Source organism: Pelophylax lessonae, assembly GCF_965119305.1.
Source record: "Pelophylax lessonae genome assembly, chromosome: 1".
In the NCBI taxonomy this organism is placed as follows: domain Eukaryota; kingdom Metazoa; phylum Chordata; class Amphibia; order Anura; family Ranidae; genus Pelophylax; species Pelophylax lessonae.
Window position 1 is genome coordinate 671736366 of NC_138768.1, and position 14658 is coordinate 671751023.

The window sequence follows — 14658 nt, forward strand, 5'->3', positions numbered from 1 at the left end:
GTCATTAAAAATACACCCATGAAAAAAATTATAGACCCTTAATTTCTTTATAAGTGGGCAAATTTACAAAATATGCAGGGGATCAAATAATTATTTCACCCATTGTACATGGACATACTTTTCAGCAAGCCAACATTTCTGTTTTAAAAAAAAACTTATTTAAAGGTCTTATGTAATATTCTATATTTCTGATACACTGAATTTTGGGTTTTTACTAGCTGTAAGCCATAATCATCAAAATAAGAAGAAAAATGGCTGAAATACATCACTCCGTGTGTAATGCATCTATATAAAATATATGAGTTTCACTTTTGAATTTAATTACTGAAATAAACGTTTTGATGATATTCTAATTTTATGAGATGCACCTGTAATTTAAGAACAAATGAGTGTAACATACTTTAAAAGGTGGAGTTAGCCTTTAAGAACATATTGGCACATAAGACAAGAAAAATAGCGAAGTATCTGCTAAGGAGCAGTTTGCTTAGCCAGTACCTTGCTCTCAAGAAAAAATATTTGACATGACTAGAAAGAAGTTACAGGGGAGACACATGGAGACGGACGGTCAAAGCTTCACGCATCCAAGTTAAGTATTAAACCAAAAATGTAATATATTGCCCCTTACCAATTATTAGATATGGTTCACCTGGTGAAATGACCAGTAACACATCCTATACTGTGCCCCCACTCTGGATAAAGGAGCAACACCTAAAAGACACCTTTGGACAGCAGCATTTTTAGTCTGGGGAGAGAGTAGTGTTCGATGTACTAGCAGATTTAGATTAAACCAATTGAAGCTGAACTCCAGCTAACACTTTACAACGGGGTAGGCAACCTTTCAGTGGCTGAGATCTATCCAGACAGCATGCAGAGCACATAGGGGGAGCTTTACTAAAATGGAAGCACTCAATCTTATGCAGCTCTGCATTGTAGCCAGTCAGCTTCTAACTTCAGCATGTTCAATGAAGCTTTGACAATAAACCCTTGAAGCTGATTGGTTACTATGCAGAGTTGCACCAGATTTTTGCACCGTGTAGTTTTAGTAGATAACCCCCATAGCGTGCCATAGTACAGTCCTCTGAAACCCCCCCCCCCCCTTTTAACATCACCTCCCACAGCAGTGTCTTCTGCCCCTTTCATATCTTCCCTCCCACTGTAGTGTCCTCTGCCCCCTAACCTACCCACCCATAGTGGTATCCTCAGCAATTCCCTCACCTCGCCCCATAGCAGTGTCCTCTGCCCTCTTTCCTGACTCCCCTTGTGTTTTTTTTTACTTCTTGTAGGCATCTGGTCTATTTTCTGCTCAGCCCTAGATAACTTGAGTCATGTTAGAATGATACCACCCACTTACTTCTCTCTGCTGTGCAGGGAAATTGGAAGGTGTACAAAGAAACACTGACCTAAAATACATTTTTCAATCCATTTATAACCGAAGTACATGTTACGTTTTTCCATTTCCCTGTAATTTCACGGTAAGACTTTCACATCACAAGAAGCAGGGTGCTGGTCATTCATACAGTGAAACTTTCTCTATTTTTACTAGATATACAGTATCTCACAAAAGTGAGTACACCCCTCAAATTTTTGTAAATGTTTTTTTATGTCTTTTTGTGTGACAACGCTGAACAAATTAGACTTTGCTACAATGTGAAGTAGTGAGTGTACAGCTGGTATAACAGTGTAAATTTGCTGTCCCCTCAAAATAACAACACAGCCATTAATGTCTAAATCGCTGGCAACAAAAGTGAGTACACCCCTAAGTGAAAACGTCCAAATTGGGCCCAAAGTGTCAATATTTTTTGTGGCCACCATTATTTTCCAGCACTGCCTTAACCCTCATGGGCATGGGGATCACCAGAGCTTCACAGGTTGCCACTGGAGTCCTCCTACACTCCTCCGTGACGACATCACGGAGCTGGTGGATGTTAGAGACCTTGCGCTCCTCCACCTTCTGTTTGAGGATGCCCCACAGATGCTCGATAGGGTTTAGGTCTGGAGACATGCTTGGCCAGTCCATCATGGTTCCCTCAATGATCTGTAGCTCCCCAGTGCTGGCGGCACTCATGAAGCCCCAGACCATGACACTCCCACCACCATGCTTGACTGTAGGCAAGACACACTTGTCTTTGTACTTCTCACCTGGTTGCCGCCACACGCCACGCTTGACACCATCTGAACCAAATAAGCTTATCATCTTGGTCTCATCAGACTACAGGACATGGTTCCAGTAATCCATGTTCTTAGTCTGCTTGTCTTCAGCAAACTGTTTGCAGGCTTTCTTGTGCATCATCTTTAGAGGAGGCTTCCTTCTGATGCAGTGTGCGGCGTATGGTCTGAGCACTGACAGGCTGACCCCCCCACCCCTTCAACCTCTGTAGCAATGCTGGCAGCACTCATACGTCTATTTCCCAAAGACAATCTCTGGATATGATGCTGAGCACGTGCACTCAACCTCTTTGGTCGACCATGGCGAGGCCTGTTCTGAGTGGAACCTTTCCTGTTAAACCGCTGTATGGTCTTGTCCACCGTGCTGCAGCTCAGTTTCAGGGTCTTGGCAATCTTCTTATAGCCTAGGCCATCTTTATGTAGATGAACAATTCTTTTTTTTCAGATCCTCAGAGAATTCCTTGCAGAGAAGTGCCATGTTGAACTTCCAGTGACCAGTATGACAGAGTGCGAGCGATAACCCCAAATTAACACACCTGTTCCCCATTCACACCTGAGACTTTGTAACACTAACGAGTCACATGACACCGGGAAGGGAAAATGGCTAAATGAGCACAATCTGGGCATTTCCACTTAGGGGTGTACTCACTTTTGTTGCCAGTGGTTTAGATATTAATGACCGTTTTGAGTTATTTTGAGGGGACAGAGAATTTACACTATTATACAAGCTGTGATTGGCCCTTTACCATAATCTGTGATCAGCTGATCACAGATCGCACTCCGCAGACAGCGAGGTCACGGGAGGATGTCACAACACGTTTGGGGTGCCATTCATTGCGTGTATCGCGTTTGAAATTCTTTGTCGCCCAAGTGTGAACGGGGCCTTGATGATGCTTTATTTCGATGTTTTTTAGTCTATTTAACTCTGAAACTATACTGTTCATAAACTGATGGCTGATAAATATTTATCGCTGGTACATTAAGCAGATATCAAATTCTCAAAAAATGAGGGAAAAAAAAAAACACATACCACAAAAAACGAGATTCTCGTAAGAACTACCTCATTACTAATTACTATAAACAAAATAAATACTTCTCATGAAAAACTTTGTGAGACAAAAAAAAAATGCATGCCTACCCTTGACAATAAGGTATGAAAAAAAACGCATTTGTTGAAAAAAACTGAAAGTGTAAAATATCACAGCTATACATAAGGAACAGCACTCACCTTTGTTTTTGTATGGAAAGGAGTGGACTTTTGGTGAAGAGTTATGTCCATTATACTGTTTGAATTTGGGATGTCGCTATTTCTGCGTTCATCCTCTCTACTACTGTCATCAGATTGATCAAAGTCATCACTGTCCTGATCCATTTCCTCCTCATCATCATCTTCATCACAAACATGTTCCTCATCCTCCTCCTCATCCTCTGCTGGCTCATGTTCTTCAGGTTGGTCCTCAGACTCCTGACCTGCTATAACGCAGCTGTTATTATTTTCTTCCAACTGTCCGTGCTGGGAATCACTTCTATCCACACTACCAGGGCCATCAACATCTCCATTTACCACTATATGCTGATCCTCCTGCTGCTGCCGTGAATTCTGCTGCTCATCCTCCTCCTCCACTCTGTTCATTTGCTCCTCATCTGCTTGGCTGGAGGAAGCATTACCTCGCACAGAGCCTCCAGTACGTCGCCTCTTGCTGCCCACAGACAGCAGTTCCTGATTCATTTCCAAAAGCCAGCTTGCTACTTCATGGACATTCAGTAGACTGTGTGAAGCGACAAACGCTTTCACATTCTGAAACACAAAAAAATATAAAAAAATGTTACTCACATCAAGCAAGTTAAAAAAAATATTAAGTTACACTTGAGTAAAACAGTAAAATTATTATTATTAGTATACAGGATTTATATAGCGCTAACAGTTTATGCAAAGCTTAAAAAGATGAGGGCAGATAGTACAATTACAATACAATAGGAATCAGAGGGCTCTGCTCGTTGGAGCTTAAAATGGGAAAAATAATTCCCATGTAGGTTTTGTACTCTTAAATTACTCCAGGTTCATGGAGGTACAGGAGAAGCTTTTGACAACAGCATTGTCAGTTTGAAAGGAGGAGAGTGTTGGATGCACTAGCAGATTTAGATACACTATCAAATTGAAGCCAAACTCCAGCTAAGACTGCAGTTCTACAAGCACTTACAGCAACAGTTTTTTTTCTTGGGATAAAGGTTTTACATGAATAACTAAAAGTTGGTCACTGTAAGCACCCCTGTCAGTGGTAACTGGTTTGTCTCAACCCTCTAAACTGATACATTTGCATGTATCAGTACAGCTTGAATTGTTGAAATTTGACTTATTGACCAAATCACACCAGGTTAAAATAAAAGAAAGAAAGCCTAAATAAAAAAAAGAAAAACAAATGCAGCCTTTACATCTATGATATGGTAAGTTGCTTTTGGGTTTAATACTGCATTCAGATAACATTCTGAAGAAGCAGCTCTTGCCCACCACTGGAGGGAGCATGTGGGTTACAGCAGACGGATTACTAATTCAATCCAATGCACAGCGAATTTCCCAAGAACTGTTCCCAATGGTAGCTCAAAGCAGTTCCATCACAGAAAGTATCACAATGTAAACAGAAGCAGGGAGGGAGACAGCATGCTACAGAAGGTATGAATTTTGTAAGTGTAATAATAAAGTATGAATTTCCCTAAATTCTGTGAAATCTTTTCACAGGACAATGTCCTTTAACTTTCCAATTACATTTGATTTAAAATGTTACAATTTTCTTCAGACTCCTCATCCGGTTTAAAGAAGTACAGCCAAAGCTTGCTTGGCTGTACTTCTTCTATGGGGTCATGGGAGTGCAGTTCGTTTTGCACTCCTGTGACCGTTTTCAGCAGACAGCGGGCTGATGTCACAGAGTCGGTCCAGGCTCTGTGTCATGACGACCAAGCAGTCAGGATCTGCCTAGATCCCTGGACTGACACCCAGCTCAGCCTCTCAGCAAGCCCCCCTCCACAGTCCAGCACTTCAGTGAGTGAGGAGGGGGCAGATCAGAGAGCTGCTGACTGACAGTCAGTTCTCTGCTCATGGCAGTGTTTAATCGCTCGGTTCTCAGTGTAGAGGCGCCGGGGGATCGATGCTGCATCCACCTAGGTAAGTATGAATAAAAAAAACACTATATATCTCTTAATGACAAGCTGCTATTCAGCTGTAGCCTCTGTCTCGTCTGTTCTCCAACAGCCTGCAGGGAGAGACACTGCACTTTATCTCAGAGAAAACACTTTCCATAATTCAGCTCTTCACTTCTGGATGCATAACACCATGCATGCCCCTATCCCTTCCCTCACAATCAGTGCAGGGATACCTATATGTTAATGTAACAGTCAGAGTTGCCAGCGGCTTCCCCCACCTCGGTGCAGAAGCAATGAAGCTGGGGAGGTGAGGGTATGTGCATGCAGCAGGGAGCTAGACGTCGGCTGCTGTGAGCTGCCACAGATCAGGCTAACCTATACCCACACACATTGTTTACATGAGTAGTACAGGCATGGGGACATGATTAAAGTATAACTAAAGGCAAAACTTTTTTTTTAGTTTTGGAGAGTGTTGAGAAGGATTATAAAGCTTGCCAGTTTCTATCACTGCCTGTGCCCTTGTTGATGAGATTCACCCTCTCTTAACTTTCAATAATGGTAAACAGGAAGAAGTAAAAGAAAATCCCAAATTTTGGGTCATCCCCAGAAAAGTAATAGAAGGGAAATCTTGCAATGGGGACACTAGGTAGTTCTGGTGACCTGGGGGTCCCCAAGGAGATACCTTCATTTTCAGGGGTTTGCTCTCATTTCCTATTTGGTCGCGGAACAGGAAGTTTACAGAAATCTCAGACACAGATGGTAAAAAAAACCTGACCGGGGTTATAACTGTCCCTTACTCTATCCAAAATAAAAAAAACGTTTTCTCTATAGTTCTACATTAAGCGCAGCCCCACTCCCGCTCTATCCTCATTGGCTCACTGGCTGTGACTTAAAATAATGGGAGCCAATGGCTACCGCTTCTGTCTCAGCCAACGAGGAGGAAGAGACCCGAGAGAGCCAAGGCTCTTGTGCACATCACTGGATCGAGATGGGGCTCAAGTATTAGGAGAATGCATGAAGGTAAAAAAACCTCAAGCCTTAAGCCCTTGGTCACACCAGTATGACTTCCGGCACGACATACGATTTACAAATCGTACCTAAAGTAGCATCTAATGGGTTTCATTCGCAGTGTCTTAATAGATACGATTTTAGGTAATATCTTTTGAGAAGTAGTTCATGTGTTACTATTTTTTTTAGGAATTACAGGATTTCACTGCCATAGACTATAATGTAAATCGCGCCTGTGTCCTTATCAGCACTTCTTGCGCCTGAAAGAAGTGAAAGATTAACCCTTTGCTAGTGAAACTTTAGTATATAACATCACTGTTTCTCCCTGTGACATGGACAGCCCATCTCATAAAGTAGGACTGAATTTTTATCAAACTGTTTCAAATCTCACAGTAGTGCTGATGTAGTGATTGAAGTCGGGCTTTAAAGAGGAAGTAAACCCTCCTCTGACACTTTTACCTATAGGTAAGCCTATATTAAGGCTTACCTATAGGTACTGTAAATATCTCCTAAACATGTACCATTTAGGAGATATTTACCTTACATGCAGCCAGTGACGTCACTGGCGCATGCGCTCTGAAGGAACGGCCGCTGGTGCCGTTTCTTCAGAGCCCCGTGCCGTGACCGTCGGCTCCTGCGCGCGGGAGTGACGTCACCGCGGCTCCGGCCAATCAGATGGCCGGATGCCGCGATCCCGGAAGATGGGCGACTGGACATGTCGCCCGTCATCCAGCTAAGCGGGCGGCACAGCGGGGGCTTGTTCTTAGGCAAGTATTTCATAATGAGCTAGTATGCGATGCATACTAGCTCATTATGGGTTTCTCTTTCAGGTTTCAGAAAAAAAAAAAAAAAAAAAACTTTCAAGGGTTTACAACCTCTTTAAATCACACTACTTTAAAATTGTACCTAGTGTGGCTGCAAGCTTACAACCACTTTAAAGAGATTAGCTACTCTATGCAAAAATACACAAAACCATTTTGGTTGTGTAAACACTAAATTTTCAATTTTGATTGGAGAAAAAACTGACAAATTACAGGCCCCTTTCACACGGGCTTTCCAATCAGGTCTGCCTGTCAGTTTTCCAGGCAGACCTGATCGGATGCTCCATGTACCTCTATGAAGCAACGGAGGTCAGCGGTGACATCTCCACTGACACCGGCTGCTATCCGATTCTGCCTGAGAAATACAGAAGGATGGTAACCCTATTTTCCATCCGTCTGGAGGAAGGGATCGGATGAAAACAGACAGGCAGTCCGTTTTCATCTGATCTCCCATAGAGGAGAGCGGGGCTCTGACAGGTCCGTCTCTGCACAGTGAGCAGAGACAGACTTATCATCCGCCTACTCAGTGGGGATCGGCCAATCATTCCCCCGCTGTGCAAAACTGAGTCCGCCTGTGTGAAAGGATCCATTACTGCATGTAAAATTTAAAGTGGTAAAAGAATGTTTACAATGTATTTTACATTTTGCTTTTTGTTACTCTAACAAAAGAAAACAATGTACGTGTACACATAAGTCCCCATTCACACTAGCGCGACTTGTCAGGCGACTTGGTCACCTGACAAGTCGCGGTGGGTCGCCTGCCATTGATTAGCACAGGACCCGTTCTAATAGGAGCGACACAAGTCGCTCCGACTTAGAAAAATGGTCCTGTACTACTTTGGGTGGGGCGACCTGGAGGCGACTTGCATTGACTTCAATGATATGAAGTCCGTGCATGTCGCACCGAGGTCGCCCCGGCAAGTCGTGTCGCCCCTGTGTGAATGGGCTCTAAATTACACATCAAACTATCTTCTTACATACAAATAACCCATCAGTAATGAACTTTGTATAAAGTCACACATGGCATTGTCTGACAACCTCTGACAAAGCAATTACAACATTCTTTCAGAGGACCAGTAAGTTAGTAAAATATTTGAACCAGTTCACTACCTAAAATAGTAACACATCTTGGGCTCCCTTGGTTCCACTAGCTGAAAGATCTGGGAAAGCACAATAAAACTGAATGCATTCCTGAAATTCTATGCTACATGCTAAATACAAATCAACCAAAGAATGCTCAGACTTTTTTTGTTGGCTGAGCAAACACACTAGCAGACAATCAGAAAGACATTATAAGAACATCAACACAAAAGCTAATTTGATTTTAAAAAAATTAGATATCAGATAATATTAATATAATAAAGTAAAAAGGCAATTTGGCCAAAATATCTGTCATTGAGCCCAACTGTGATTTACCTTTTGAAGCAAGTCACTGCAATAAATCCCTTCTAACATGAAATATTTTTGTGCTAACATACACTATTTTGTACAATCAATTACTCGACTTCAGTCCCATATAAAGCAAAGTATAATAGCAAAATCATATACAACTGTTTAGCTAATACCGCTATATGAAGGTGAATATACTAACTCTCAGCAGCAAGGCATATTTCACAATAATGTGGTGCAATTTACCAGCACTGCATGCACAGCGCACCCACGGGCTTGTTATATGCTCTGTACCTAGACTTCTATTGCATCAGGCACTTTTGGTGCATTTTCTGAAAGCCCACCAAAATTCCTATATGCAGGACTGATCAGAATCCTGTGGTTTTAGCAAGAATCTTTGATTGACTTCAGTAAAAGTGAAGGAAGGGGGGGGGATGGCACTGCTTGTGTGTCACAAGCCAGCTTTAGCCATGCATTTGGCACAGTCTCTGGGAAGATCTTTTCTGAGCAACTGTGAAGTTTAGGAAAACAAAAGATTATTAGCACTCCAAATACAAAAGCTGTAAGCAATAAAAAAAATATTAAATACAAGCCTGAGGCTGTCATAGGGTAAACATATCCAGATTCAGATTTTTCTGGGAATTTGAGAAGTAACACTTCTAAATTAGGTTCTCAAAAGCAATTTGATAGAGTGGTAAGCTCTGGGACATCCATTACTGCACTTTGTACCGTGACCTAAAGGCTGTATAATAATTACAGAAAGTTCTATTGTTGTGAGATACTAAGAAATATGATTATTTTGAGAGAAAAAAATGATTGTGATAGTGTCTTGCTGATAAAGATAGTAATTGTGGAGAAAGCCAAACTACAAGAATTCAGCTACTTTGTAAAATGTGGGGGAATAGTATGGGTTAAGTCAATCGAGGAGCATGCCATCTCATGAACTAGTCTCTTTAATTTACAATTGACATTTTAACTCAGCGCCAGGGGCATAGCCATTGTAATACTTATGGCACTCCTACACAGAACCTTCTGCTCTCAGCTCCTCAAGCTGCAGAGTTGCTGTGCCCATCCCTTCCCTAGTCCTGCCCAATCACAGACTGCTTTGTATTGAATGAATTCATTCATAAAAATAAAAAGCCTTCTGTGAATAAACAGCGGAGGTGAGCAGTACGCAGCTGTGTATGTGTACACATTGTTACATAGTATTTAAGGTTGAATAAAGACAACAGACCATCCAGTTCAACGTGTGTGTTGAGATGCACGTCCAAGAGTCTTTTAAAAGTATTGATACTCCCCGCTGATACCTCCAGGGAAAATAAGTTAAGTGCGAGTAATCGCTCCTCATAATTAAGGTCCTCCAATCCCCAAATTAGTTTAGTTACCCTTCTTTGGACTCTCTCCAGTTCCAGCACGTCCCCTACTGAGGTTTGGTGACCAGAACTGGACAGAATACTCCAGATGTGGCCGGACCAGAGTTTTGTAAAGTGGCAGGATTATAGTTTTAAAGAGTAAGTAAACCCTCCTCTGCACCTTGTACCTATAGGTAAGCCTACGATAAGACTTACCTATAGGTACTGTAAATATCTCCTAAACATGCACCGTTTAGGAGATATTTACCTTACATGCAGCCAGTGACATCACTGGCGCATGCGCTCTGAAGGAACGGCAAATCGCGCCGTTCCTTCAGAGCCCCGTGCCGCGACCGTCAGCTCCCGCGCGCATGCACGGGAGTGACGTCACCGGGGCCCCAGCCAATCAGATGGCCAGATGCCGCAAACCCGGAAGAAGGGTGACCGAACATGTCACCCATGAGACAGGTGAGCGGGCGGCACTGCGAGGCTTCGTTCTAAGGTAAGTATTTCATAATGAGCTACTATGCAATGCATTCCCATAGGTAGGACATAGTAGGACATCATATGACGTGCTTGGATTGAAGTGGTGATATCTAAATGATGCCTGCAGCTACAGGCATCATTCAGACATCTCGTTTTCAGCCGGCGATTCCCTCTAATGTAAAAGCCTCCTTAGCAGCTATTCAGCCGCTTGATTGTTTTTATAGGCAGCGGAAGGGGATATCCCCCTCCTTCTGCCACTCTCCTGTGCCTTTCCTGGCATTCCTGTATGATCAGGCGGCGGATTACTAAAGAGCTAGCTGTGGACCCTGGGAGGCCGGAGGCAACGTCAATATGTCTCTTCTGGCACTGGCAAATGTAAACTTCCATTTTTTTTTTTTACCTGAAAGCATAGATCAATCTCTTTTTTATTTTTTTATCTCAAGCTTTCCAGGGTAGAGGAGATATCTAGGGTCTCATTGACCCTAGATGTCTCCATAAAGAGGACCTGTCATGTCTTTTTGCCATTACAAGAGATGTTTACATTTCTTGTAATTTGAATAAAAGGGATCCAAAAAAATGTAAAGGGACAGTGTCCAAATAAAAAGAAATAAAATAAAATAATTAAAAAAATTGTTTAAAAAGCACCCCTCATGCTCGCATGCTGAAGTGAAAGCATATGTAGGCTCCACCCGCATATGTAAACTGCGTTCGAATCACACGTGAGGTATCGCTGCCAACGTTAGAGCGAGAGCAATATTTCAAGCATAAGACCTCCTCTAACTCTAAACTAGTAACCTGTGAAAAATTTTCAAGCTTAGCCTAGATTTTTAAGTACCAAAGTGTGCACAATTTTGAAGCGTGACATGACCGGTTTAATATCTTTCACATTATACAAAAAATGGGATACATGCTATGGTTTATTTTTAATTAAAGTGTTTTTTTGTTTTTTTTTTTAAATTGTGTTCGAAAAATTGCTGCACAAATACCGTAGTCAAAGTGCAAACGATCACCATTTTATTCACTAGGGTCTCTGCTAAAAAATATATATATATTCTGTTTTAGTAAAAAAAAATTAAGATTTTTACATGTAGGAGAGGAATGCCAGAATTGGCCCGGTATGGAAGTGGTTAAAAATGGATGCACACTATAGTTAAATGACAGATTCTCCAACATGTTGACTAAATAAAACAGACAGGACAAATATTTTACAAGAATTGGTCCTTTTTGTTAAACAGTAGTCTAAAGAGAGGTCAATAAAGAAGTCATTGCGTACCACTTTACATTAATTATGAAGCCAGACAGTCTGCAATGATCACCAGTAATACCTAATCATCAGTTCACCGATTCTCATGCTGAAATGCATCATCAATAACATAATAAAGACAAACAACATCATTGTTAATGCATGTTCAAAAGGAACATCAACTCCAACAGTTTTGCACTAGATGCTATATAAAGGCAGCAAACCTGCGTGATGTAGACAGGGGTGGGGGGGGCTAAAGAAAGACTGAGATGTATATTGTCATTTTATCAATTCAGAAAGACAGTTAAAATCAACAAGGACAAACCAACCACTGTCTTTCAAAAAACCTCTGGCAAACTGCATTTCAATCTTTCAGAGACATAAATTCATTTCTATAATTAGCCAGCAGTTTAAAGTGGATAGCATATAAATATAAGTAATCCGAAACTATGCTGAACTGAACGCAGCAGATTTTATCCCAACAACAAAGTTGTGGAATATGACACCAAGAAGAAAAGAAAGTACTGCTAAAATGATTTAGGTGTCAATTCCTTACCACACAATGTGGGGAACCATTCTCAGAAGTTCCATTAGCAGACAAGCTTACAATCTAATTCTCCTACCATAGTCACTCAGAAAATCATTGAAGATGGCATTCCCAGTGTGAACGTGCGACAGAATTTTTCCTTTTACTTAGTACTATATATGCACCCAATAATATAGTTTTACATATCTAAAAAGAAAGTCTTTTCCAAGTTTTGATTTTGAAAATACCGAGCTGGAAGATGTCTTGGGCATGTAGCAAGACATAAAGCTAGCCGCAGGCCACCAATGATAACCTGGTGGTACAGGAAATGTGCCATCAGGAGAGTTTTTTTCTAGGAACAGAATTAGGAATTTTATATTTCAGTGTTTATAAACCGGTTTGCTTCACCATGTCTAATGGAATCATGTTGAAACATGCTGAAGTTTACTTAATGACCAAGTTCTGGATACAGCATGCAAGGATTAGAACCTCCGTAAACGGATGTCCACCTTGGGATATTTCTCCTCCCCTCCCCCTACTCTATTGTCAGGCAGAAAAAGTTTAGAAAAAATAAATAAATAAAACATCTCCTTCCCATTAAGCCCCCGTTCACACTAAGGCGACCTGGTCGCCTCACAGGTCGCCGTAGGTCGCCTTCCATAGGTGTTCTAATAGGAGCGACACAAGTCGCTCCGACCTAGAAAAAGGGTCCGGAGCTTCTTTGGGGCGACCCAGAGGCGACCGCCATAGACTTCAATGTTATGAAGTCCGCGGAGGTCGCGGTGCGAAGTAGCGTCGCTGCAATGTGAACCGGCGCTTAATGTTTGACAGATGAAGCAACACAAATTTATTTTCCAGTAGACTCATATACAGTAGGTTTAAAACTACTGGCATTATTTTATTGCCATCCATGTCCCTGTGAGAGAAATGTGCCCACATTTCCTCTGCATAGGTATAAAACCAAAAGCAAAAAGGAGAGTAATATCTTCTATCGCGCTTCTAAAACATTTGAACTAACAACCTGCGCATATTGTCTCCAATCACCAAATTGATGGAACAGTAGCGCCATTAGAAATCTGTGATCCAAAAAGGCCAAATAGCATTTTTACTGTAGTTCTATGAAAACGTGCATTTTAGAGACACGCAGGTGGGTGTGTGTACATACACACACAGATATATATATATATATATATATATATATATATATATATATAACACGCTCTATACATTTGAGATCTTGTCATGTTTCATCACCTTAATAACAGAAGGCCTGCATCTCTCTGAAATATAAGTTTTTAATGTGACACAGTAAAATAAACAACATTTGCACAAATATTACATAGTTACATAGTAGGTGAGGTTGAATAAAGACAATAGTCCATCCAGTTCAACCTGTGTAGGTGTGTGTGGCTGTAATCATCTCACATAGCCCTGAATGTTTTGATCCTTGAGATGTACGTCTAAGAGTCTTTTGAAAGCCATCATACTTCCCACAGAAACCACCTTTTGTGGTAGAGAATTCCACAATCATGTAGCTCTAACAGTAAAGAACCCCCCTCATTGCCTGAGGTTAAAACACTTCTCCAGACGCATTGTATGCCCTCTAGTCCTCATGCAATCCTTCCGACTGAATAGCTTTTTTTCTATGCTGAGATCACCATTGAGATATTTATAAATTGCTATCATGTCCCCTCTCGATCGTCTCTTCTCCAGGGAGAATAAATCAAGCGATTGCAGACGCTCTTCATAATTAAGGTCCTCCAATCCCCTAATTAGTTTAGTTGCCCTTCTCTGGACCTTCTCCAGCTCCAACACATCCCTCCTGAGGACCGGCGACCAGAACTGGACAGAATACTCCAGATGCGGTCGGACCAGAGTTTTATAAAGTGGAAGGATTATAGTCTTATCTCTGGAATACATCCCTTTCTTTATGCATGCTAATATTCTGCCGGCTTTGGCAGCTGCCGCTTGACATTGCATGCTATTGCTTAGTCTATCCTCTACCAGGACTCCCAGATCCTTCTCCATTTTTGATTCCCCCAGAGGTTCCCCCCCCCCCCTAAAGTGTATTGTGATTTTATGCTTTTAGCCCCCAAGTGCAAAACCTTACACTTCTCCACATTAAACCTCATTTGCCATGTCGTTGCCCACTCCGTTATTTTGTCCAGGTCATTCTGTAGGATATCTTCTTCAGGAGAGTTTTTTTCTTACATGTAGGCTTTTTCTGGTTAGGAGCTTCTAAAGCTTGACAGGAGTATTAATCCTCCAAGTTAAATCCAAAACTTAAAGCGGAGTTCCGGGCACAAAATCGACCTAATCAATTTTGTGCCCATCCGCTGGATCTTCTTCACCTGAAAAGGAATTGGATAGTTAGGTTTATTTTTTTTTTTTTACTCACCTTGTAATTGTAGATAGAATATACTCACCTATTCTTCACTTCCTCCCTCTGTGCCGCGGCTCCGCCGTCACTTCCTCCTTTGCGATGATTCCTGGGAGCTGAATGTCATGGCTCCCAGGAATCAATGCGAC

At 41.7% G+C, this 14658-nt stretch overlaps 1 protein-coding gene across 2 annotated transcripts in view; it reads right to left on the reverse strand.

Annotated features, from left to right (window-relative positions):
• The window catches only part of FBXW7 (F-box and WD repeat domain containing 7), a 325255-nt gene that overhangs the window by 203628 nt on the left and 106969 nt on the right, over window positions 1–14658 (reverse strand). For both annotated transcript variants that reach the window (XM_082244066.1, XM_082244065.1), the window contains one exon: window positions 3395–3964. In XM_082244066.1, coding sequence (XP_082100192.1) covers window positions 3395–3895 — 501 coding nt within the window. In that variant the 5' untranslated portion in view covers window positions 3896–3964. The remainder of the gene's footprint in view (window positions 1–3394; window positions 3965–14658) is intronic.